This window comes from Tachyglossus aculeatus, chromosome 4, assembly GCF_015852505.1.
Source record: "Tachyglossus aculeatus isolate mTacAcu1 chromosome 4, mTacAcu1.pri, whole genome shotgun sequence".
Classification (NCBI taxonomy): Eukaryota; Metazoa; Chordata; class Mammalia; order Monotremata; family Tachyglossidae; genus Tachyglossus; species Tachyglossus aculeatus.
Genome location: NC_052069.1, coordinates 29,674,413 through 29,700,961, shown reverse-complemented (window position 1 = coordinate 29,700,961; position 26,549 = coordinate 29,674,413). Strand labels below are relative to the sequence as shown.

Sequence of the window (26,549 nt, the reverse complement as noted above, 5' to 3'; positions counted from 1 at the left end):
ATGTGAAGGATACACATGTATATCTGTATGTGAATGTGCACGTGGCTGCCGGCATCTAAGCCATCTGCCAGCATCAAACACCTCTGTAAAAGCTATCATCAGATTTACTGAAATTTTGATGACATAATTTTGGTATTGGACAAGCAATAAAGATTACATCTCCTGGGCCACTATGCAACGTAAAGTCACATGGTGATTCTGGAGTGGTAAGTGATCCAGTATGATTCCCCTCGGTGCCAGCCAAGGAGATGCCAAAGTTAATTAACATATTTCTGTGTCTCACCTCTCTTCTTGGATGCGGGGTGGAAACCTTGTGGTTGTAAATTGTTCCTTATGGGGAAGAAGAGACTGTGCAGATATGTCTGAGCATTCTGGCCTATTCTTTTTTTTATGGTATTTGTTAAGCATTTACTGTGTGCCAGGCATTGCTCTTAACACTGGGGTAGATATAAATTAATTAGATTGGACACAGTCCATGTCCCATATGGGGCTCATAGTATTAATTCCCATTTTATGGATGAGGTAACTGAGGCACCGGTAAGTTAAGTGACTTGCCCTCCTTTTTCTTAGATCACACCAGAATACAGGCAGAACAAGGAGTTTCTACTATTTTCCACTCTAACTTCAGCAGGAATTTCTTCAGAAATGGGTTAAGAACCATCTCTTTTAAAGGAGTAAATAGACATTGCATCAGAAGAAAACGTCTTTTCCCATTTTTCTGAAAAGTTCTTAAAGTATATATATACTATATATATACTTATTATATATATATACATATATATATATATATATATATATATATATATATATATATATACATGCGTCAGTCAGTCAATCATCTTTGAGCTCTTACTGCATGCAGAACTTTGTACTAAGCTCCTGGGAGAATACAACACAACAGTAAAAAGACATATTCCCTTCCCACAACAACCTTACAGTCTATGTCTGCATATAAATGAATATAGATACATAGATAGACATCTATATATGCATCTCTATCTTTCCATATGGATAGAGACATGTACACTTTTGTTCTGAACAGATTCAAGTCAGGGCAGGAATATGAAGTTATAAAGTTCCAAGAAGAGCAGAAAGGTCTACAAATGAAAATAGTGAATCTGACAGGGTTTGGTCTCCACTGTGTCACTGATTTAGTTGTGCTCTGAGTTCTGCTTTTTCAAAGATGACACTACTGATAGTAAATACCCCGGAGGAAAGAGCACGGCTCTGGAAATCAGGAGACCTGGGTTCTAGTTTTCCGCTGGGGCTATGTCATCAGTTTTGAAGCTTTTTTTCTGAAGAACTTCTTTACTGTGGAAACCAGAAAGAGTTATGACAGTATAATATAGCATCAGGACTGTTTGCCCCTCTGGACTGTGAGCTCATTGTGGGCAGGGAATGTGTCTGTTTATTGTTGTATTGTACTCTCCCAAGCGCTTAGTACAGTGCTCCACACACAGTATATGCTCAGTAAATGCTACTGAATGAAAGAATGAATGAATGACTCTTCTGCAGTCGATTCAGTTGTAAATGGGTAAGTACACATGAAAACTTTTGTGTACACTTTGGAACACATTGCACTTCTCTCTGCCTGCTAGGCAACAAGATCACTGGTCCATCAGGAGGACAAATTCCCCCACCAGAATTATTGGGAACATTTTGGGGGGAAACTGGCTCCTCTGCCAATAAGTGGGAAAGGTCCACATCCCCTGAGGTTGGAACTATGTTTTCCTGAGGGCAGAGTGAAGTTGTCAGTCTGTTGGAAGCTTCCGACTGGCTGTGAGGTATTGCCTGCCTGTTTCTCTGAGACCCAGCTGGGAGAAATCTTCATCCAACAAATGTATTTCTCCTTACCTAAACTATATCTGGGTAAAAAGGAAGTGAAATTGGCATTATTTGGAATAGTATCTTAATTTAGAAGCTATCTTGGGAAAAACCCCGTTTTTCAGCCTTTTCCCGAAGCAAAGCTCTCAGGCTTCCTTATGGCGTCTGACTATGTGGTGTGGCTTAGTGGATAGAACTTGGGCCTGGGTGTCAGAGGATCTGGGTTTTAATCCCGGCTCTGCCACGTGTCTACTGTATAACCTTAGGCAAGTCATTTAACTTCTCTGGGTCTCAGTTACCTCACCTGTAAAATGGGATTAAAAATGTGAGCTTTATGTGGAACAGGCACTGTGTCCAACCACATTAGCTTGCATATACCCCAGTGCTTAGAACAGTGCTTGGCACATAGTAAGCACTTAACAAGTACCATATTTATTAATCAAATTCTCAACTTGGCCTTGACAGACTTGGACATCAGTGACTTCAACTATTACCTTGCAAACCTTGTCTTTAGTATTTATGGTTTGATGGACTTTTGATTTTTCGTACCAATTAAATTCCAACTTTGATCTTGTTTTGTTTGGGAATTAGGTTCAGCAGTGGTTGCTAGGGGCTATTCAGACCCAATAATTGGATCCCAGATGGAGTTCCTGTTTTTCCATTTCTTCCTTTAGTAGCATTAAATACAGATAGAAGCAGCATGGCTTAGTGGAAAGAGCCCAGGCTTGGGAGTCAGAGGAAGTAGGTTCTAATCCCGGCTCCTCCACTTGTCTGCTGTGTGACCTTGTACAAGTCACTTAACTTCTCTGGGCCTCAGTTACCTTATCTGCAAAATGGGGATTAAAAGTGTGAGCCCCTCGTGGGACAACCTGATTACCTTGTATCTACCCCAGCGCTTAGAACAGTGCTTGCCACATAGTAAGCCCTTGACAAATACCATAGTTATTATTACTATTATTATTAGATAACTGATTTTGATTCTCATATGTGGTTATACAACATGGACGTCCCAATTTCAATCTCCTTGGTGAATCTTAACACTGCCTCCTAATGCACTGCACCCTGAGCCTCATCAGGAACATGACTGGAAGGGATGAAAAAGTGCAAGTGGTGTAGCGCTATTGATATTTTTCTAAATGGCATTTGGTAAGAGCTTACTATATCCCAAGCACTGTTCTAAGTGCTGGGGTAGATGCAAGTCAATCGTATGGGACACACGAGGCTCACAGTCCAAGTAGGAGGGAGAATAGGTATTCAGTCCCCATTTTACAGATGTGGGAACTGAGAAACAGAGAAGTTAATCAACTTGCCCAAGGTCACACCGCAGGTACATGGCAGAACTGGGATTAGAACCCAGGTCCTCCGGCTTCCAGGCCTATGCTCTTTCCACTAGGCCAAGTTGAAATCAACTTCATCACTTAGGCTCTTGGTTTTGAGTCTCAGGGCCAAAAGTTCATCCATCATTCTTGGCAGGAGACTCTCTTATCACTGACAGTGAGGTTTTATCCATGTGGGTTGGTGTGACTGAGAAGTCCAATTTGTGACAGACAGTCCCTTCCTCACTGGGCTCATGAAAAGATTGTTCAGTGCCATGCATGCCAGCCTTGGCCGAAGGAGTGGGCTTGGAATGCTGCCAAGGACCCCTGGATTCAGAGCCCCCCACCAAGCCCCGCTATCAGAATGTTTCACTCAAGCATCAGTCCCTAGAGCACAATACTTTGCTTCTGCCACCTCTTATCACTTGATCATCACGCATTCCCTCTCGATTTCTCCCACACATTTCCCTTCTCAGAAACAAGCTGCTAGTGCAGTTCACAGGATAGCCAAAGCCTACATGCTTTCTGTCTTTAAAAGTGAATTTTAAGCATATTGTGTTCGCTCCATTTTTAAAGAGATGCAGCATTGTCTATTGGCATTTCTGTAAATGTAGTCAGTAATTAGTCTACATTAGTAATTAGTCCTCTCTCTGACTTTCCTGTCACTGTTGACGGCACTAACATCCTTCCCGTCTCACAAGCACGCAACTTTGGTGTCATCCTCGACTCCGCTCTCTCATTTACCCCACACATCCAAACCATCACCAAAACCTGCCAGTCTCACCTCCACAACATCGCCAAGATCCACCCGTTCCTCTCCATCCAAACCGCTACCTTGCTGGTTCAATCTCTCATCTTATCCCATCTGGATTACTATCAGCCTCCTCTCCTATCTCCCATCCTCCTGTCTCTCCCCACTTCAATCCATACTTCACGCCGCTGCCTGGATTATTTTTGTCCAGAAACGCTCTGGGCATGTTACTCCCCTCCTCACAAATCTCCAGTGGCTACCAATCAACCTGCGCATCAGGCAGAAACTCCTCACCCTCGGCTTCAAGGCTGTCCATCACCTCACCCCCTCCTACCTCACCTCCCTTCTCTCCTTCTCCAGCCCAGCTCACACCCTCCACTCCTCTGCCGCTAACCTCTTCACTGGGCCTCATTCTCACCTGTCCCGCGAACCTTCCTAGGAACCTTCCTAGCAAACCTTCCTAGGCCTTCCCAGACTGAGCCCCGTCTTTGCTCTCCCCTCCTCCCCCTCCCCATCCCCCCCGCCTTACCTCCTTCCCCTCCCCACAGCACCTGTATATATGTATATATGTTTGCACATATTTATTACTCTATTTATTTTACTTGTACATATTTATTCTATTTATTTTATTTTGTTAATATGTTTTGTTTTGTTGTCTGTCTCCCCCTTCTAGACTGTGAGCCCGCTGTTGCGTAGGGACTGTCTCTTTATGTTGCCAACTTGTACTTCCCAAGTGCTTAGTACAGTGCTCTGCACACAGTAAGCGCTCAATAAATACGATTGAATGAATGAATGAATGAAATCCAAACCGCTACCCTGCTGGTTCAATCTCTCATCGTATCCCGACTGGACTACTGCAACAGCCTCCTCTCTGATCTCCCATCCGCCTGTCTCTCCCCACTTCAGTCTACACTTCATGCTGCTGCCCGGATCATCTTTGTGCAGAAACACTCTGGGCATGTTACTCCCCTCCTCAAAAATCTCTAGTGGCTACCACTCAACCTATGCATCAGGCAAAAACTCCTCACTCTCAGCTTCAAGGCTGTCCATCACCTCGGTCCCTCCTACCTCACCTCCCTTCTTTCCTTCTCCAGCCCAGCCCACACCCTTTGCTCCTCTGCCACTAACCTCCTCACTGTGCCTCGCTCTCACCTGTCCCGCCGTCGACCCCCGGCCCACATCCTCCCCATGACCTGGAATGCCCTCCCTCCACACATCCACCAAACTAGCTCTCTTCCTCCCTTCAAAGCCCTACTGAGAGCTCACCTCCTCCAGGAGGCCTTCCCAGACTGAGCCCCCTCCTTCCTCTCCCCCTCCCCATGCCCCCCACCCTACCTCCTTCCCCTCCCCACAGCACCTGTATATATTTTTGTACAGATTTATTACTCTATTTATTTTACTTGTACATATTTACTATTCTATTTATTTTATTTTGTTAATATATTTTGTTTTGTTGTCTGTCTCCCCCTTCTAGACTGTGAGCCCGCTGTTGGGTAGGGACTGTCTCCTTATGTTGCCAACTTGTACTTCCCAAGCGCTTAGTACAGTGCTCTGCACACTGTAAGCACTCAATAAATATGATTGAATGAAAGAATGAATAAATATAGCTATAATTCTATTTATTCTGATGGTTTTGACACTTGTCTACGTGCTTTGTTTTGTTGTCTGTCTCCCCCTTCTAGACTGTGAGCCCGTTGTTGGGTAGGGACCGTCTCTATATGTGCCGACTTGTACTTCCTAAGCACTTAGTACAGTGCTCTGCACACAGTAAGCACTCAATAGATATGATTGAATCAATGATTACACATTGGCTCTGTAAACGTAATCAGCAAAGATGTACCCTTTGAAGACCTATTCAATTTTTGTTCATCTCAAAGAAGATGATGTTCCACTAAGATATATCTTTTGGAGGGTTTTTTAAAAAATTGTCGTTCATAACACAGTGTTCTTTGGTAACCTTGAACAGGTGCTCAGATGTCATGTAGGTGAGTACAAAATTGAGGTGCTGTGATAGAAAGTCACTGGAGTCAGTAGCCTAGATCCAGTCTCACCTAGATCTTAAATACTTCATTAGCTCTCCTTGTTCACTTTGAACTTATTATTGGTATGAACTATAGCTGTTTTTCTTTCTTTTCAACACTTCCTATCTCTCTTTTTTTCTCTCTTTTCCCTCAACCCACTGTCTATTAAACATATTCAACCAGGCACTGTCTGTTGCCCTTAACAAAATCATGATTCCACTCTGAGTAAGAAAAGTTGAACTCAAATTGTACCTCAAACACAATGACCTGTTGAATTTGGTGCAGTTGAAAAGAGAAGCCTGGTCTTCCAGACTTAATTCCATTCTGCCATTGTCATTTGCTTAACTGAGCAAAATTCATTTTTAGAGCTCAGACTGTGCCAGAAAAGAGAAATGAACATCTTTTTAATTACTTCTACAAAAGATGTAAAATCCCTGCAAATGCACCAGCCAGATGCTATTGTGAAAAAAGCCAAGATGTGGTATTTAGCTTCATGACCTCTCCACACAATTACTTCAGTCCGGCATAGGTCTTGTAGCACATAGGAAGTTGCATTCCATCTAGTAGCGAAAATCCTATCTTTTAATTAGCTGAATTTAAGGAGACGGCTTTGAGGATGAGCAAGAAAATGGAAAAACTGAAGAATTTTAAAATGGCTGATGTACGGCATTAGTGGTTCACTAAAATACATAGACCACACTTCATGTGACTAAAACAACCCCAGCTATATGCTGCATAAATTCTGGGAGCAATTTACTGCTCGATCACTGACATGGAGAATGAAATGGATAACAGTTACATCAGTTCTCTATTTTTCCAACCTGCCCATGAAGAGCAAAAGAATCAACAGTATGATCATCAATGAAAGAAACGCTCTGGGCCTCTCAACCTCTGAATCAAGCAAAAACTTCTCACTCTCAGCTTCAAGGCTGTCCATCCCCTCGCCCCCTCCTACCTCACCTCCCTTCTCTCCTTCTCCAGCCCAGCCCGCACCCTCCGCTCCTCTGCCGCTAATCTCCTCACCATGTCTCGTTCTCGCCTGTCCCGCCGTCGACCCCCGGCCCACGTCCTTCCCCTAGCCTGGAATGCCATCCCTCCAAACATCCACCAAGCTAGCTCTCTTCCTCCTTTCAAAGCCCAACTAAGAGCTCACCTCCTCCAGGAGGCCTTCCCAGACTGAGCCCCCTTTTTCCTCTCCTCCTCCCCATCCCCCACTCTGCCCTCCCCTCCCCACATCACTTGTATATATTTGTACAGATTTATTAATCTATTTATTTTACTTGTACATATTTACTCCTATTTATTTTATTAATGAGGTACATATAGCTATAATTCTATTTGTTCTGACGATTTTGACACCTGTCTACATGTTTGGTTTTGTTGTCTGTCTCCCCCTTCTAGACTGTGTTGGGTAGGGACCGGCTCTGTATGTTACCGACTTGTACTTCCCAAGCGCTTAGTACTGTGCTGTGCACACAGTAGCGCTCAATAAATACGATTGAATAAATGAATGAAAGCTTCAAAAGGAAAATGTCTATCCTTCTACTACTGATTCTGCTGATTTAGTAAAGTTTTTTTAAACGGAATAAAATAATTAGGTGTGCTGTGCTAACTGTACTAACAATGGGAATTTGAATACATGCTTTCATTTAGTTTAACAGCCCCGCCTGTTAATGAATCATTTTTGTTGTGTCATATTTTAAACCAGCAGCTCACCGACTTCACCACATGGTAAATGCAAATGTATTCTAATTACAAATATCAGAAAACCATGACTGTTAAGGCACTCAGAAATACCTGTGCCTCTTGTTGCAGGACTCTCTTCAATAATCCATTTTGGATATCTCACAATATCAAATTTTAGTTCAGCTTTCAAAATTCAGCTGCCACTTCTCAAAACCTTAGTGGAATTGCGTGTATTTTATTAAGGTTGTTCTCCGTCGTCGTCTTCTTCCCAGAAGGAGCATGCCACAAGGTTACTGTAAATTTCTTACTTTTAACAATTTTCCAACTGAGATACCTCTCAAAAAATTCCTGCCAGACTTTTCTTCTAGTTATCTCCTACCTGGACAAAGTTAAATTAGAAGTCTAAGAAAGCTTTTATGAATGTCACCAAGTCAGAAGCTAGTCACTATTTATAAAAGCATCTTAAAAGACAATCCCAAACTAGGGTAGGCCCCAAAGATCTAAAAGAATTCTGTTCATCCATTAGACTGTAAGCTCGTTGTGGGCAGGTAAGGTGTCTGTTGTTTTATTGTAAGCTCCCAAGTGCTTAATACAGTGTATTGCACACAGTAATAGCTGAATAAATACCACTGCATGAATGAATGACTGTAAACAACTTATAATGGAAGTATTCAATGTTCATCTTTTTTTTCCATTCAAACCATGATTGTGGAAAATATCAAAATGTGTATAAATTCACCAGAAGATTAATTCTAGATTAAGAGAAAACTACCTCATCATCATTAGTTTCCTGATGATTACTTTTCATTTACCAAGTATCAGCGCTGTGATTTGTTCCAGATGAAACAGGGGATAATATTAGGAGTCTGGCATGTGTCAAAATTTCTATTTTAAAAGGAAAGTAGTTGCATAATTTGCCCCAAACATACTTTGTATCAGTCTTTACCAGTCTACAATTATTTCTTACTTTAGAACAAAGTTGTGCATTGAAGTGATGTTGGAGGTTTCAGGGACAATTTTGAGGGATTCATGGCAATAGGCAGAGTCACAGTAGATTATGAGAGGAAGCTTTAGGTATGCCGGAGGGTAACATCTAACTGGGAGGATGGATATCAGGGAAACCAAATGCACTATTGTTGTTACCAATCTCAGATACTAAATATGAGGTATGATAAAACATCAATATTCCCCAGTGTGGGATTTTATTTGTTCTAAAATTCTCTGCACCATTTACTGGTAAGTTTGAAAATCAGTCAACTGATCATATTTATTAAGTGCTTACTGTATGCAGAGTACTGTACTAAGCGCTTTGATGAGTACAATATTCACTGATCTTGCCAATTTTCTCTGTGGCCTGGTTTGCCAAAATCCACACATGTGGAATTACATTATACCAAATGTATTGATTCATCCTTTTAATGAACTATAGTGGATTTTTGTAATTCTGAGCTTCTCTCTTTAGCACTAGATTGCACTCTTAGATCGGGGACATCTGTGTAAAATGATACTTGTTTTAAATTATAAAAACTGGCTCAGGGTCCTGACCTCTAAGGCCATAAAAAACACATACACAAAGCTCACCAGCTCTGGATGTTAATTAAGTATACCGTGGCTGGGAAGCAACTGGCAAAACGATCATAGAGCTGGGAGTTAGAAGGACGCGGGTCTAATCCCAGGTCCACCTCCTGTCTGCTGCGTGACCTTGGACAAGTCACTTAACTTGTCCAAGTTAAGCAGCGGGGAAGTCAGGCTCCAGCTATGCAAAAACACTGTCCTACAGTGCTGAGCATTTATCATGTCACTGTCATCAGCTGGCTCTACCTGTAGTTTCAAGTTATAGATTGCATTCTTAAAAGGTATTCTAAAAAGCCTCTCTCCAGGCTCGCATCTCCTCCTGCCTTCAGGACATCTCCATCTGGATGTCTGCCCGCCACCTAAAACTCAAGGAGTCCAAGACTGAACTCCTTGTCTTCCCTCCCAAACCCTGCCCTCTCCCTGACTTTCCCTTCTTTGTTGACGGCACTACCATCCTTCCCGTCTCACAAGCCCGCAAACTTGGTGTCATCCTCGACTCCGGTCTCTCATTCACCCCTCAAATCCAAGCCGTCACCAAAACCTGCCGGTCTCAGCTCCGCAACATTGCCAAGATCCGCCCTTTCCTCTCCATCCATACCGCTAGCCTGCTCGTTCAAGCTCTCATCCTATCCCGTCAGGACTACTGCATCAGCCTTCTCTCTGATCTCCCATCCTCTTGTCTCTCCCCACTTCAATCCATACTTCATGCTGCTGCCCAGATTGTCTTTGTCCAGAAACGCTCTGGGCATGTTACTCCCCTCCTCAAAAATCTCCAGTGGCTACCAATCAATCTGCGCATCAGGCAGAAACTCCTCACCCTGGGCTTCAAGGCTGTCCATCCCCTCGCCCCCTCCTACCTCACCTCCCTTCTCTCCTTCTACAGCCCATGCCGCACCCTCCGCTCCTCTGCCGCTAATTTCCTCACCGTTAGGCCTCGTTCTCGCCTGTCCCGCCATCGACCCCCGGCCCACGTCATCCCCCGGGCCTGGAATGCCCTCCCTCTACCAATCCGCCAAGCTAGCTCTCTTCCTCCCTTCAAGGCCCTACTGGGAGCTCACCTCCTCCAGGAGGCCTTCCCAGACTGAGCCCCTTCCTTCCTCTCCCCCTCGTCCCCTTCTCCATCCCCCCATCTTACCTCCTTCTCTTCCCCACAGCACCTGTATATATGTATATATGTTTGTACATATTTATTACTCTATTTATCTATATATTTATTTTACTTGTTCATATCTATTCTATTTATTTTATTTTGTTAGTATGTTTGGTTTTGTTCTCTGTCTCCCCCTTTTAGACTGTGAGCCCACTGTTGGGTAGGGACCGTCTCTATATGTTGCCAACTTGTACTTCCCAAGCGCTTAGTACAGTGCTCTGCACACAGTAAGCACTCAATAAATACGATTGATTGATTGATTGATGATAGGAATTAGAACCTCCAATAACGGAGAAGTAGTGTGGCTCAGTGGAAAGAGCAAGGGCTTGGGAGTCAGAGGTCATGGGTTCTAATCCGTGCTCCGCCACTTGTCGGCTGTGTGATTTCGGGCAAGTCACTTCACTTCTCTGGGCCTCAGTTACCTCATCTGTAAAATGGGGATTAAGATTGTGAGCCCCATGTGGGACAACCAGATCACCTTGTATCCCTCCAGTGCTTAGAACAGTGCTTCGCACATAGTAAATACTTAACAAATAACATTATTATTATTAACTTCTCTGTGCTTTAGTTGCCTCATCTGCAAAATGGGGATTAGGACTGTGACTTCCATTTGGGACATGGACTGTGTCCAACCTGATTATCGTGTGTCTAACCCACGGCATAGTGCAGTACAGTGCTTGGTAGATAGTAAGCGCTTAACAAATACCCTTGAAAAAAAAGAAAGCAAGAAAGAAAGGGAGAGTATGCTGACTGGGAAATAATAATGATGATATTTGTTAAGTGCATATTATGTGCCAAGCACTGTTCTAAGTGCCGAGTACCGTTCTAAGCGCCAACGACTGTTGACTTCTCATGGGGAAGTCAGGCTGTCATTCAATCATATTTATTGAGTGCTTATTGTGTGCAGAGCACTGTGCTAAGCACTTGGGAATCAATCAATCAATCATATTTATTGAGCACTTACTTTGTGCAGAGCACTGTACTAAGCGCTTGGGAAGTACAAGTTGGCAACATATAGAGTCTTCAGCTGTGCAAAAGCACTGTTCAACAGTGCTGAGTGCTGATCATGTCACTGTCATCAGCTGGCTCTACCTGTAGTTTCAAGTTATAGATCGCATTCTTCAATGGCGAGGAAAGGAATTAGAACCTCCAATAATTTGCTGTCATCCTGCAATTTGTCTTTCTGGCACCTGGTTTGAATTTGAATTTTTAGTCGTTGGTATTATAGAATAAAAATGTACTATCTACATATTTACGGCTGTATAAATCACACTTCAGAAGACTGGCATCGATAGAGCAGCAGCTTGGCCTAGTAGCAAGAGCATGGGCTTGGGAATCAGAGGACGTGGGATCTAACCCCGGCTCTGCCACTTGTCTGCTGGGTGATCTTGGGCAAGTTACTTTACTTCTCTGGGCCTCATTGACCTCATCTGTAAAATGGGGATTGAGACTGAGCCCCATGTGGGACAACGTGATTACCTTGTATCTACCCCAGTGCTTAGAACAGTGCTTAGCACCTAGTAAGCACTTAACAAATACCATAATAATAATAATTACAATTGTAATAATTGTAATTGTAATTACAATTACAATAAGTACAATTACAATAATAATAATTATTATTAGATATCGGAGTTGGAAAATCTTTAAAATGGCATTTTCTTTCTAAACAGATCATGGGGAAGAAGACTGCTGATCACAGTAACTATACTGTTGTGGCATTTGTTAAGCACTTACTATGTGCCAGGCACTGTACTAAGTACTTAGGTGGATATAAGCAAATCGGGTTGGACACAGCCCCTGTCCCAAATGGGACTCATAGTTTCAATCCCCATTTTGCATTTCAATCCCCTTTTAGACTGTGAGCCCACTGTTGGGCAGGGACTGTCTCCATATGTTGCCAATTTGTACTTCCCAAGCGCTTAGTACAGTGCTCTGCACACAGTAAGCGCTCAATAAATATGATTGATGATGACGATTTTGCAGATGAGGGAACTGTGGCCCAGAGAAGTGAAGTGACTTGCCCAAGGTCACACAGCAGACATATGGTGAAGGCGGGATTAGAACTCACGACCTCCTGAGTCCCAGGCCTGTGCTCTATCCACTATGCCATGCTGCTTCACTTCCTTTCTCCTATTGGTCCCACGACAAGGGTTGTGCATCACTGTTTGTTTCCTGCGATGCAATAGTAACGCAGAGGGCAGGAGTCTATGAAGTTCATTGTGTGTACTGTGAATTTTAGGTACACAAAAAAACCAAACAAACCCGAAACTGTGCAAACAAGTAAAAAGAACCTATGTAAAATGAAAAAGACTGCTAAGGTGTTGGTCAGAAACAAACTTTAGATTTTATGCAATTGTGAAATTTTTTTTTTTTGGTAATTTTGCTGAAAATGACTTCCACCTATAGTCCTTTAGTATTTTTTTTTGTTTTTTGTCATCTTTTTCCTAAAAGAACAAACTAGGAATTTTGCAGTTAAACTTGTACATTGATTTTTAAATCCTACCGTAGAAAGGATTTTACTCTAAGGTCTGCCTTCATACCTATGACAAGAATGATTTTCGGTCGTGGCCTCGTAGGATCAAACACTTCATACTCCTCGATGAGCTCGGCAGTTTCGGAGAGATCCGTGTCGCTTTCTATAGAAAACTGATGAATGGGAGAGAGGCGGTCATATCGCCGATAAGGAAAGTTAAGGTTGTCCGGCATCACTGCAAAAGAGTAAAGGCATCCTTGAAACAGGAAAACGAACAGCAAGATTAGCATTTTTTTTGCACCCACCAAATTGAGAAAACAGCAGAGACAACTACATGGCCAAAATCAGCAGTGTGGTCTAGTGAATGAATACCGAACGAGGCTTGGGAGTCAGAAGGACCTGGATTCTAATTCCGACTCCATCACTTGTCCACTGTGTAACCTTTATCTGGTCACTTAACTTTTCTGCACCTCAATTACCTCATCTGCAAAATGGGAACTAAGACTGTGAGCCCCATGTGGGACATGAACTGTGTCCTACCTGATTAGCTCGTAGCCATGAGAAGCAGCATGGCTCAGTGGAAAGAGCACGGTCTTTGGAGTCAGAGGTCATGGGTTCAAAGCCCGGCTCTGCCAATTGTCAGCTGTGTGACTTTGGGCAAGTCACTTAACTTCTCTGTGCCTCAGTTCCCTCATCTGTAAAGTGGGGATTGAGACTGTGAGCCCCCCGTGGGACAACCTGATCACCTTGTAACCTCCCCAGCACTTAGAACAGTGCTTTGCACATAGTTAGCGCTTAATAAATGCCATCATTATTATTATTACTACCCCAGTGCTTAGTACAGTGCCTGGCACATAGTGCTTAACAAACACCATTTAAATTTAAAAAAAAAAATCTGGTTGGGCTGGGTATGCCTGTGGGAACATCCCTCCCAGTCTGCAAACCTAGGCGGCTGCTATATTGACCTAGTGGCAGGATTCATTCATTCATTCAATCATATTTATTGAGTGCTTACTATGTGCAGAGCACTGTACTAAGTGCTTGGAAAGTACAATTCAGCAATAGACAATCCCTGCCCACGCGGATCATCTGCCACAGTTACCGCAGCTTCACCGCTGCCTCATTTAAAGCCACGGGTGTCTGGATAAGGAGTTTAATGTGACTGCATCGTGCTCTAGCCAAAGAAACACCCACAACTTCCTGTCCCTAGAAACGCCTTCTCTCTACTGCTTTTGCTCTGCCAGTAGAAAAATGTTTAAAAGTCAATCATTTTTAATCTTATGCTCTGGAAACAATCTTCTCAACAGCTGGCAACCCTGCTTCCATCTCAAGTAAAAATAATAATAATGAAATGTCTTAAGCGCTTACTATGTTCAGAGCACTGAACTAAGCGCTGGGATTGATACGACAAAAAGAGGTCAGACAAAGTCTCTGCCCCACACACGGCTCACAGTTTAAGGAGGAGGGAGTAGGATTTGGAGTCAGAGGTCATGGGTTCAAACCCCGGCTCCGCCACATGTCAGCTGTGTGACTTTGGGCAAGTCACTTCACTTCTCTGGGCCTCAGTGACCTCATCTGGAAAATGGGGATTAAGACTGTGAGCCCCCCGTGGGACAACCTGATCTCCTTGTAACCTCCCCAGAGCTTAGAACAGTGCTTTGCACATAGTCAGCGCTTAATAAATGCTGTCATTATTACAGGATTTAATTCCCATTTTACAGGTGAGGAAACTAAGGCTTAGAAAAGCTAAGTGGCTTGATAAATGCCATAATTAGTATTAAAATTATTGAACATTATTAATTATTATTAAAAAGGAAAGAGAAATTTGCTCATCAATCAATCAATCAATCAATCGTATTTATTGAGTGCTTACTATGTGCAGAGCACTGTACTAAGCGCTTGGGAAGTACAAATTGGCATCACATAGAGACAGTCCCTACCCAACAGTGGGCTCACAGTGTAAAAGGGGGAGACAGAGAACAGAACCAAACATACCAACAAAATAAAATAAGTAGGATAGAAATGTACAAGTAAAATAAATAAATAAATAAATAAATAAATAGAGTAATAAATATGTACAACCATATATACATATATACAGGTGCTGTGGGGAAGGGAAGGAGGTAAGACGGGGGGATGGAGAGGGGGACGAGGGGGAGAGGAAAGAAGGGGCTCAGTCTGGGAAGGCCTCCTGGAGGAGGTGAAGGCAGGAGGAGTCATCATGCAGGACTCTGTTGGACCGAGAACTAAGGCGGGGGGAGAAGTCAGGGAAGCATTTGAGAGTTTGAATTTCTTCAGCTACAAAAGGCACAATCCTTTGCTGTGAAGATGTGCCCTTACCAGGTTATGCTGGGAAGGTGCCCCCTGGCATGTGGAGTCAGTGTGTGGCTACCAGATGATGCTGGGGTGGTGCATCCTGGCATATACAGCCAATGTGTGTCTACCAGATTATGCTGGGATGGTGCCCTCGGCATGTGGAGCTAGTAGGTGGCTACCAGATTGTGTTGGGAAGATGCACTCTGGCATATGGGGCTAGTGTGTGTCTACCAGATGATTCTGGATACTACATCCCGGCATGTGTGAATCCCAGATGATTCTGGGATGGTGCCTCCTGCCATGTGGGACCAGTGGATTGGTTTAATAAAGAGGATCTGTCTTAAACCACGATGCAAATGTGTGACCTCTTCAGTAACGGAACAGTCCCGTTACCCGAGTGAGTCAGTTGTAATACACACATATATATATATTTTAAGATTTGCTCATAATAATAATGATGATATTTGTTAAGCACTTACTATGTGCCAGACACTGTTCTAAGCACTGAACACTGCTCTAAGATTTGTTGATAGTCAACAATTTATGCAACTGTTTTCATCCTGATACATTTGTATTACGTGTGATTTTCTCTTTGACCTTCCTCATGCTTCCACTATTTGCAAATAATGGTTGTTTTCCTGTCCACCCGATTATATTGTAAACCAGTTTTATTGTAAACTCCTGGAGAGCAGTGAGTACGTGTTTTGCTCCTTTTGACACTTTCCAAAGATTTTAGCGTAGTGGTTTTTACTCACTAGATGCTGAATGCATCTTACTGATGAGGATGACAAGAAATCAATCAAGCAATCGTATTTATTGAGCGCTGACTGTGTGCAGAGCACTGTACTAAGCGCTTGGGAAGTACAAGTTGGCAACATATAGAGACAGTCCCTACCCAACAGTGGGCTCACAGTCTAAACAGGAATGAAAACTCTTTAATGGTCAGGTAGTCGTTTAGTTGTTTTGAATTTCCAGCATCCAACACATTCACACTAAAATCTAAAACCACAAATGCCCAAGAGTTTAATAAAATTGGCTCTTATTATTATAGGGCAGATGGAACATTTTTTAATAACAACTGTCTGAAGGCACACTTTTAGATACAGAACAGTTTGACAGCTAATTAACTAAACCATGCGGCATCCTGTAAGCACACTAATATGAAAGGGATGGAATTGTTAAATTCTTTTGATGCAAAAGAAAAACAATCAAGAAATTAAAGGCATCGGAAAGAGCAAGCAATTTCAATTTTATCCCACAATTCACCCAAATTCTCAGATGATTTTCTCTGTCTAGTTTAGCCTTTTTTGTATGGAGAAGCATAATCAGTACCTTTACAGATTTAACAGTCTTTAGAATGCCAGTGTTGTTCAATGAGAACTGTGTTTTATTTGTTATCTAGCAAACCTATCATGATTGCTGGGATGGCATGAACTAGGGTAATTAGTCATGGAATTCCTTAAGGAGGAGGGAATGTGTGTATTTATTGTTATAGTGTACTCTCCCAAGCACTTAGTACAGTGCTTTGCACACAGTTAGTCTCAATAAATACGATTGAATTGAATTGAGGAGGTGGATTTTCAGGAAGGCTTTGAAAATGAGAAAGGGACATGGTGTGGCAGATAAAAAGGGAAGAAAGTTCCAGGTAGGTAAGGGAAGAAGTGAGAAGGAGGGAAATAAAGATGGTTAGTTGGAGAGGAGAGAAGAAGCAGCATGGCTTAGTGGATGGACCACGGGCCTTGGTGTGAGAAGGACCTGGATTCTAATCCCAGCTCCACCACATGTCTGCTGTGTGACTTTGGACAAGTCACTTAACTTCTCTGTGCCTCGGTTACCTCACCTGTAAAATGGGGATTAAAAGTGTGAGCCCCTTGTCAGAGAGGTACTGCGTCCAATCTGATTAACTCGTATCTACCTCAGCGCTTAGAACCGTGCTTGGCACATAGTAAGCGCTTAAGTAGTACTATAATTAGTATTAGAAGAGCAAGATGGGATGTTGTGGGAAAGAGACTGTCAAGGTAAGCAGGATACACTTGGTGAAGAGTCTTGAAGCCATTGGTCAGGTGGCAAGAGCCCGGGCTTGGGAGTCAAAGGTCATGGGTTCTAATCCCGGCTCCACCACTTGTCAGCTGTGTGACTTTGGGCAAGTCACTTAACTTCTCTGTGCCTCAGTTACCTCATTTGTAAAAGGGGGATTAATACTGTGAGCCTCAAGTGGGACAACCTGATCACCTTGTATCCCCCTAGCGCTTAGAACAGTGCTTTGCACATAGTAAGCGCTTAACAAATACTGTCATTATTATTATTTGATGAAGAACAAAACTGTGTGTACACTAGAGATTTTTGAAGAGTAGAGTGATGCATTCCATTTGACATTTTAGGAAGATGGTCAGGTTGAAGAGGAGAGAGCCCGGAATCAGGGAGAACAAGGAGGCTGAGGCAATATTCCATCTGGGAGATGATAGCTTCAATCAGTGTGGTGGCGATAAGTACTGACATGAAAAGGGGGACCAAGAAAATATTGTGCAAGAAAAATGGCAGGTTTTGAGGCAGATTGAAAGTTGGAGGGAAAAGAGAGGATTCAAAGGGATCACCAAGGTTGTGAGCTGCTGGAGGTGGGAGATGGTAGTGTTGTCAACCATGATGCTGAAGTTAGGAAGAGGAGTGGGTATAAGAGGAAAAAGGAAAGGAAACATTTAATGTTCTGAAGCCGTAACTTAATAAATGGTGCAGTAAAGCAATAGTCAATCACCTAGTCAATCACTTATTGTCAATCACTCAATTATCTTGCTCCCTCCTATCTTACCTCTCTGATTTCTTACTAGAGGCCAGCCCACATAAGTCAGTCTTCTAATGCCAACCTACTCACTGAACCTCAATCTTGCATAATCCGCTGCTGATCTCTCTCCCACATCCTGCGTCTGGCCAGGAACATTTGCCATCTGCCTTCTTCCCTCCCTAACTTCCATCTTCAACAGTTTGTGCTCAAACGGTTTCTTCCCGACTGATTTCAAACATGCCCACGTCTCTCCTGTCTTAAAAAAAAACCCAACTCTCTCTTGCCCCCACGGCTCTTTCCAGTTATCTCCCTATCTCTCTCAAACCATTCCTCTCCAAACTCCTTGAGCGAGTCATCTACACCTGCTGTCTCAAGTTCTTTCCTCCAATTCTCTCCTTGACCCCCTCCAATCTGGCTTCCATCCCCGTCTCTCCACAGAAACTGCCCTCTTAAAGGCCACAAATGACCTCCTTCTTGCCAAATCCAATGGCATCCACTCCATCCTAATCCTCCTTGACCTCACAGTTACCTTTGACACTGTGGACCACCCGCTGTTCCTGGAAAACTTAACCAACCTCAGCTTCACTGACATTGTCCTCTCCTGGTTCTCCTCCTACCTCTCTGGTAGCTAATCCTCAATCTCTTTCATGGGCTTCTCTTATGCCTCCCACCCCCTATCTATGGGTGTCCCTCAAGGTTCAGTTCTGGGTCCCCTTTTATTCTCCATCTACACCCACTCCCTCAGAGAACTCACTTAGTCGTGTGGCTTCAACTACTACTTTATGTGGATGATTCACAAATCTACATCTCCAGCCCTGATCTTTCTCCCTCTCTGCATCCTTACATTTCCTCCTGCCTTCAAGACATCTCTACTTGGAGAGGTCAGGGGTTCTAATCCCGGCTCCACCACTTGCCAGCTGTGTGAATTTGGGCAAGTCACTTAACTTCTCTGTGCCTCAGTTTCTCATTTGTAAAATGGGGATTAAGATTGGGAGCCCCATGTGGGACAACCTGATTACCTTGTATCTCCCCCAGTGCTTAGAACAGTGCTTGGCACATAGTAAGTGCTTAACAAATACCATCATCATTATTATTATGTCTTGCCATCACCTCTAGCTTAGCGTGTCAAAAGCAGACCACCTTATCTTCCTACCCAAACCCTGTTCTTCTCCTGACTTTCCCATCATTCTAGACAGCACCACCATCCATCCTGTCCCACAAGCCCACAACTTTGGCATTATCCTATACTTCTCTCTTTCATTCAACCCACATATTCAATCTATAACTAAGTCCTGTCAGTTCAATCTCCACAACATCGTTTAAAATCTGTCCTCTTTTCTCCATCCAAACCATTAACACGTTAATTCAAGTGGTTATCCTATCACCCCTCGCTGATCTTCCTGCCTTCTGTCTCTTGTCCATACTTCACTCTGCTGCCTGGATCATTTTTCCACAAGGACATTCAGTCCAAGTTTCTCCACTCCTCAAGAGCCGCCAGTGGTTGCCCATTCACCTCCGCATCTGACAGAAACTCCTTACCATCAGCTTTAAAGCACTCAGCCACCTTGCCCCCTCCTACCTCACCCCTACTCTCCGACTACAACCCAGCCCACACATTCACTCCTCTAATGCCAACCTACTCACTCCAACTTGATCTCGTCTATCTTACTGCCAACTTCTCGCCTACAACCTGTTTCTGAACCGGAATGCCCTCCCTCTTCCTATTCGATAGACAATCGCTCTCCCCTCTTTCAAAGCCTTTGTGAAGGCACGTCTCCTCCAAAAGGTCTTCCCTGACTAAGCCCTCACTTCCTCTTCTCCCACTCCCTTCTGCCCTTCTGAGTTGCTCTGACTTGTTCCCTTTATTCACCCCCGCTTCCAGTCCTGCAGCACTTGTATACACATCCATAATTTACTTATTTCTATTAATGTCTGTCTCCCCCTCTAGACTGTAAGTTCATTGTGGGCAGGGAATGTGTCTGTTATATTTTTATATTGCACTCTCCCAAGTACTTAGTTCAGTGTTTTCCCCCCCATAAGCACTCAATAAATAGGACTGACTGAATGAATGACATACTCTCTCTCTTCATATCCATTAGACAATCACCTCACCTTCAAAGCCTTAATGAAGGCACATCTCCTCCAAGAGGCTTTCCAAGATTAGGTGCTCATTTCTTCTTCTCCCACTCACTTCTACTTCACCCTTGCACTTGGATTGGCACCCTTTATTCACCCCTCCCTCAACCCCACAACATTCACATACATATCCATAATTTATTTATTTATATTAATATCTGTCTCCCCCTCTAGACTGTAAGCTCACTGTGGTCAGGGAACAGGTCTACCAACTCTGGTATATTGTACTATCCCAAGTACTTAGTAGAGTGCTCTGCACACAGTAAGTGCTCAATAAATATGATTGAATGATGGATTGATAGTACGCTAAATTGTGCCCCAGAGATTTGAAAGAGTTAAACTTAAAAGAACGGGAAAATTGCATATATTGTATTGCAAGGGGAAATCTGATTATCTTGATATTCATTGTCCAATCAACCAATCAATCAACCAATGGTATTTACTGAGTGCTTACTGTGTGCAAAACACTGTACTGAGCTGTACTAAGCATTGCACAAGAAGCAATGGCTGGTTAGCTGAACTGTTCCTAATAAAGGTAACCAGAAAACAAAATTTGGGAGGCAGCAGGCTGTATTTGAAAGACTGTGGGCCTTGGACTCAGGATTCCTGGGTTTGAATCCCAACTCTGTCCCTGACCTATTGTGTGATCTTGGGCAAGTCACTTAACTGCTATGAATCTCAGTTTACTCACTTGTAAAGTGGGGATAAACTAGACTGTGTGCCCACTCTGGGACAAGGATTGTGTCCAATTTCATAATATCAGTGTTTAGCACATAGTGCTTAATTAATGTTATGACTGTCATTACTGAATAATACTGTATTCATGTACATGCGTGATAAGCAAGCCCAATTTTGTAGCTTTCCTACCTTATTCATTCCAATTAATTAGTCCTGGTTTAGATAATCAATTATTTGGGTCAATCAGTCAATTTAATCACTAGAATTTATTGCACCCGTTGTTGGATAGGGACCTTCTCTATATGTTGTCAACTTGTACTTCCCAAGCACTTAATACAGTGCTCTGCACATAGTAAGCGCTCGATAAATACGACTGAATGAATGAATTGAGCATCTATTCTACACAATGCTCTGTAAAAAGCACTTGGGAGAGCACAGTAGAATTAGTAGGCCTGATCCATCAAAGATCTTGTAGTCTACCACAGGAGGCAAGCACTAAAATAAAATATGGATAGAAGGAAATGATAGAGGATGAAAGATGTGAACATATGTTTCGAGGGAGACTGTGAGTGCTTAAGTGCTTACGTTTGACAGAAGTGCTAAAATGGCATTTGGGGGCATGTAAATTTGGGAGATTAGAAATTAATGGGGAAAGGCCTCCTGGAGGAGATTTGATTTCAGAATGATTATAATGCTAACTGCGGTATTGGTTAAATGCTTCCTAAAAGGAACAGTATTGTCTGGAGGAAAGAACAAGGGCCTGTGAGTCAGATGACCTGGGTTCTAATCACAGCTCCTCCACATTCCTGCTGTGTGGCCTTGGGCAAGTCACCCAACTTCTCTGTGCCTCAGTTTTATCATCTGTAAAATGGGATGTTGCCCCTCCTACTTGGACTGTGAGCCCTATGCAAGACCTGATTTTCTTGTATCTACCCCAGCTCTTTGCACAGTGCTTGGCGTACAGTAAGCACTTAACAAATACCACAGTTATTATGTACTATTATGTCCCAGTGCTGTACTAAACACGGTAGATATAATACAACCCTATCAGGCACGATCTGTGTCCCTCATGGGACTCACAATCAGAAGAGGAGGGAGAAGACGTACTTAATCCCCATTTTGCTGAAGAGGAAACTGAGGCACAGAGAAGTAATCCAAGGTTACACAGCAGGCAAGTGGCAGAGCTAGTATTAGAATCCATGTCCACTGACTCCTGGTTTTTTATTCTTTCCACTAGACCTCGTTGCTTCTCACGGAGGCTTTGGATTATAGTTTCTGGCGTTAAAGAAAAACAAACCCCATTTTGTTCCATTATCCAAATAAGGACAGAGTAAAATGAAGCCTCAGATAATTCTGCATCCCAGCTGAAAATTGGGAGTAAACTGCTGAGGAGAGACCTGCTTGGCATGCTAACGTGAAGAAGGGAATGACTCTTTTTGAACAAAACCTTCGTAAGAAATGCTAGACAAGGGGGCAAAAGAGAAAACTATGCCATGCACTGGAAATATCAAACATCCCGCAACCAGGAGCGGCTTTCCTGTGGTACAGTGCAGCCGCGACAATAGGTCTCGCCTTTTCAGCCAGACTTTACATTCACGAGTGAACTTCACTGTCGGTAGTTTCTTCTTTGAATACACAGGCTAACTATGTAGGGCTATATATTAGGAGCAATTTAGATTTGCAAAATTAGCCAATTTAAATGATCTGAAAGAGTTGCCTTTTCACTGTCGTATTTGATACAACTATATTTTAAAATTGTGCTTATACATTACCATTTCTGAAAAATGATCTCTTGGATTGACCTCCATTGAGGTGAGGCAATGTCTTCTTCTCTTGACTGACAAAAGTATCCCATTTCACCTTTTCTGATCCTCCCAGTTCCTTTACTTTCTGCAAGCAACCTTCCAGATATTCGATTGGGTCGTCAGGCTTATAGCACATCAATCCATTCAACAGACTCTGAAACACAACATTGGAACACAATGGAATACAATTTATGAATCACATAGAACTTTAATGTGCGCCCGTAGTTCACTACATGCAAATAGAATTGGTATTTCTGATTAGAGAAGGAACACGGTCCAAAGATAAAAGCATGACACTCTAAACTTGTTGTTTTAACATTTAGTAAGGACATAGCGGAAGCCCAGTGAATTCCCAAAAAGTCACAATAACTGTTCATTCTGCCACTGATGTCCTGGGTGATTGTATTTACTATTTGGTTTAATTTCAATTATTCTAGCTATCATGACTTCCAGATGAAAGGAAATCCGATTCATATGTAAAACATTTTTTCATTCATCATTTCAGGAAATGAAAAGGATCTGTACTGTAAATTGCTCTCAGATCCCCTAAACGTACTGTCATGGAACTGTTCCCATGTTAGAATGTTGTAATTTAAAAAAAAAAAAGGATTTCGAGTTATTTTATTTTTGTCAGTTATTTCCCAGTAAAGAAAAGCTTAGAACAGTGTTTGAAACATAGTAAGTGCTTAACAAATACCATAGAACAAACAATACTAAGCACTGGAGTAGGTACAAGTCAATTTGGTTGGACAGAGTCCCTGTCCTGCATGGGTCTCATAGTCTTAAGTAGGAGGGACAACAGGTTTTTTGATTGGTTTTTTCTTTATGGTATTTCTTAGCACTTACTGTGTGCCAGGGGTAGATACAAGGTAACCAAGTTGAGTTCAGTACATATCCCATATGGGGTTCACAGTCATAATCCCCATTTTACAGTTGAAGAAACTGAGGCACGGAAAGTGAAGTGACTTGGCCAAGGTCACACGGCAAGTATTTGGCAGAGCCGGAATTAAAACCCAGGTCCTCTGTCCCCCAGGCCTGTGTTCTTTCCTAGGCTACGCTGCTCCCTCAAACACCAACCTAGAGTTCCTTTCAATTTCCCACATCTTGAAAAAAAAAAGGGTTTTAATGTAAAAATGGGGTTCTGGACCTCAGATTCTGTTCCATTTAAGGTGTGTATGTGTTTGTTGACCCCAAAACATCATGTTGGTAGCACAAAAATATTAAATAATTACAATAGCTGTTGGCAAAGCCTCAGGCTTTTTTATTTAGATTTTTTAGCCTAGCCAATATATGGATGAAGAAGAAAACTGTCTGGTGAAATAATAATGTCACTCATGCAATTTGGAGGTTTGGTAGGTTACTCTGAAGCATTTGTCAGTGAGAAAGACAGGAAAGTAGACTAAACAACTGACAAGGTAGACCCCTATTAACATGTTGTTATAATTTTAGATGTAATGCTTGTTTTTTTCTTTTTTGCTTTTTTTATTTTGAAACGATACCATGGCTAGATCTGCTAGAGAAGCAACGTGGCTTCGTGGAAGGAGCATGGACTTGAGAGTCAGAGGTCATGGGTTCAAATCCCGACTCCACCACTTGTCAGCTGTGTGAATTTGGGCAAGTCACTTAACTTCTCTGTGCCTCCTCTGTAAAATGGGGGTTAAGACTGTGATCCCCACAGGGGACAACCTGATTATCAAGTGCTTAGTACAATGCTCTGCACAGAGTAAGCGCTCAATAAATACAAATGAATGAATTACCTTTAATCTGCCCCAGTGCTTAGAACAGTGCTTGTCACACAGTAAGCGCTTAACAAATACCATCATCATCATCATCATCATCATCACCTGCCATGGAATCATGGCTCTAGAGAGGCCTCAAGAATTCTCCTAATTTTAGGTAGGGTTGCAGCCAAATGCTCCTAGTATCTCACATCAATAATTTTGAATTTTCTGGTGTAGTATTTTTAAAACTTCAGTTTGTATGCAAAATAAAACCCTACCCTAAAGCAAAATGTTAAATCTACTTTGAAAGAAAATCCATGTAAAATATTTATATTTCATGCAATATTAAATATTCTGCATGTATCCAGTGCACCTGCTTGTTACCTTGTTGTTACAAGGTACAAGATTTGTCATCATACTATTCAGAAAAAGGTCCTTCATTAGCAAAGAAACAGTTGTACTCTATCAGCCCTCTGTTTATTTGATCAAGAATAATACAGAAATAAAATATCTTTCTCAGGCCCATTTTGCAAATTATATTTTACAACTAAAAATAATAATAAATAATAGATTAATTGATTATGTTATTTACCAAGCACTTAATATGTGTTGAGCACTTTTCCAAGCACTGGGGTAGATCATAATAATTACGTTGGACAGAGTCCCCGTCCCTTATGGGGCTCACAGTCTGAGGAGGAGGGAGAACTGGTATCGAACGCCCATTTTAAAGTTGAGGAAACTGAGGCACAGAGAAGTGAAGTGACTTACCCGAGGGCAGGTGACCGGGCCGAGATTAGAACCCAGGTCCTCTGACTCCCAGCCCTATGCTCTTTCTACTTGGCCACACTATGTCCCAATATTCACAGAAGTATTCATGCCTTTTACTGAAGTGTTCAGAACTGCAAGTCCAATAATTTGGGATGTATAATTTTTGAAACTGGGAACTTTTAATTACGAACAGCAATTCTGTTAATGTCCAAGAAGAACTGCCTTTACTATAGCCAAGCCTGAGCGCTTAGTACAGTGCTAAGTGCTTAGTAAAGTGCTAAGCACTTAGTACAGTGCTCTGCACACAGTAAGCGCTCAATAAATACAATTGATTGATTGATTGACTTTCAAAACACAGGAATAGGAAACTGTATAGTTCTTATCTGGCATTTTCTTTTCAATCATTTTAGGAGTGCTTTGGTTTCAGAGATGACCTCAAAAGGATAGTGGGCATAGGTGAATGAAAAAAGAAGTCTGTTATTATGATTCCCTGTTTTAAAAATATATTAGAACAAACTCATGTATCAAGTATCCTGCTGAGTGATCTAAAGCAGATTTTTGAACATCTGTTATCCAAACTGATGCTCCAAAATCTATCATTTGTAAATCTATAATTTGTCTGGTCAAAATGCTTAGGTAACCATACAAAATCTGTCAAATGTCTCATGAACATAACCTAACAAAATTGGGTCTGGCTATATGAATTTTCGATTTTTTGAACTAGTCTCAGCCCCTATTAGTTCGGGAATCATAGTCTGCTTCCTCTTATGGGAAAATATTTTAACGGTGAAAATACTCATAACCTACTGTAGCTTTTAGGGAACCAGCTACCTGCCCCAAATAAATGAATGGATGCTTATGCCCAAATTCACAGTGACTAGGTAGGTTCCCCCTACTTCAGTCTTATGGTATGGAAAATGGCTATCTTCTATTTTTCCCTAAACAAAAGCTGGGAGGTGGAATCACCAATTGGTTTTACTTCAAATATGGAGAGGAAGGAAACAAAATAATCTGTGATGGACTGAGAACGGTGGACTGACAAATCCCTCTCTCTTTCTCGTATTCGAAAAGTGACTCCACTCCCACCCACCAGTGAAAAAGATGTTCTAAAGCTACCGAAGTCAGAGGAAGGGGGTTTGTGGAGATAGATGGATTGCGGAGTGTGGAGGGAGAATACACACACACACACACACACACACCGCACACACATCCACACGTACGCACCAATGCCATTACAGACGGATAGAAAACGTGCTCAAGAGTTCATTCACCAAAAGCTTGTAAGAGAGGGAGCTATCCTCCAAAGGAGAGCTAGGTTACATTGCACCCGGGAACAACTAGAACGATGGTTTCGGGGAATTTTGTTTTGGCTTTCCCATTTGCCACCCCCATCCACTCTCATCATAATAATGATGGCTTGTGTTGAGCGCTTACTATGTGCCAGGCACTGTGCTAAGCGCTGGGGTGGATGCAACCAAACCCGGTTGGACACAGTCCCCTGTATGACATGGGGCTCTCATCTACCATGGTTTGCTTCTTCCCACCCT

General features: G+C 42.5%; 1 protein-coding gene across 1 annotated transcript in view; it reads right to left on the bottom strand.

The window, feature by feature from the left end:
* Positions 1–26,549, bottom strand: part of AK5 (adenylate kinase 5) — a 336,353-nt gene that overhangs the window by 307,608 nt on the left and 2,196 nt on the right. Inside the window, exons 2-3 of the mRNA XM_038745100.1 lie at positions 22,481–22,667; positions 12,867–13,034 (exon numbers count right to left, since the gene is read on the bottom strand). Coding sequence (XP_038601028.1) covers positions 12,867–13,034; positions 22,481–22,667 — 355 coding nt within the window. The remainder of the gene's footprint in view (positions 1–12,866; positions 13,035–22,480; positions 22,668–26,549) is intronic.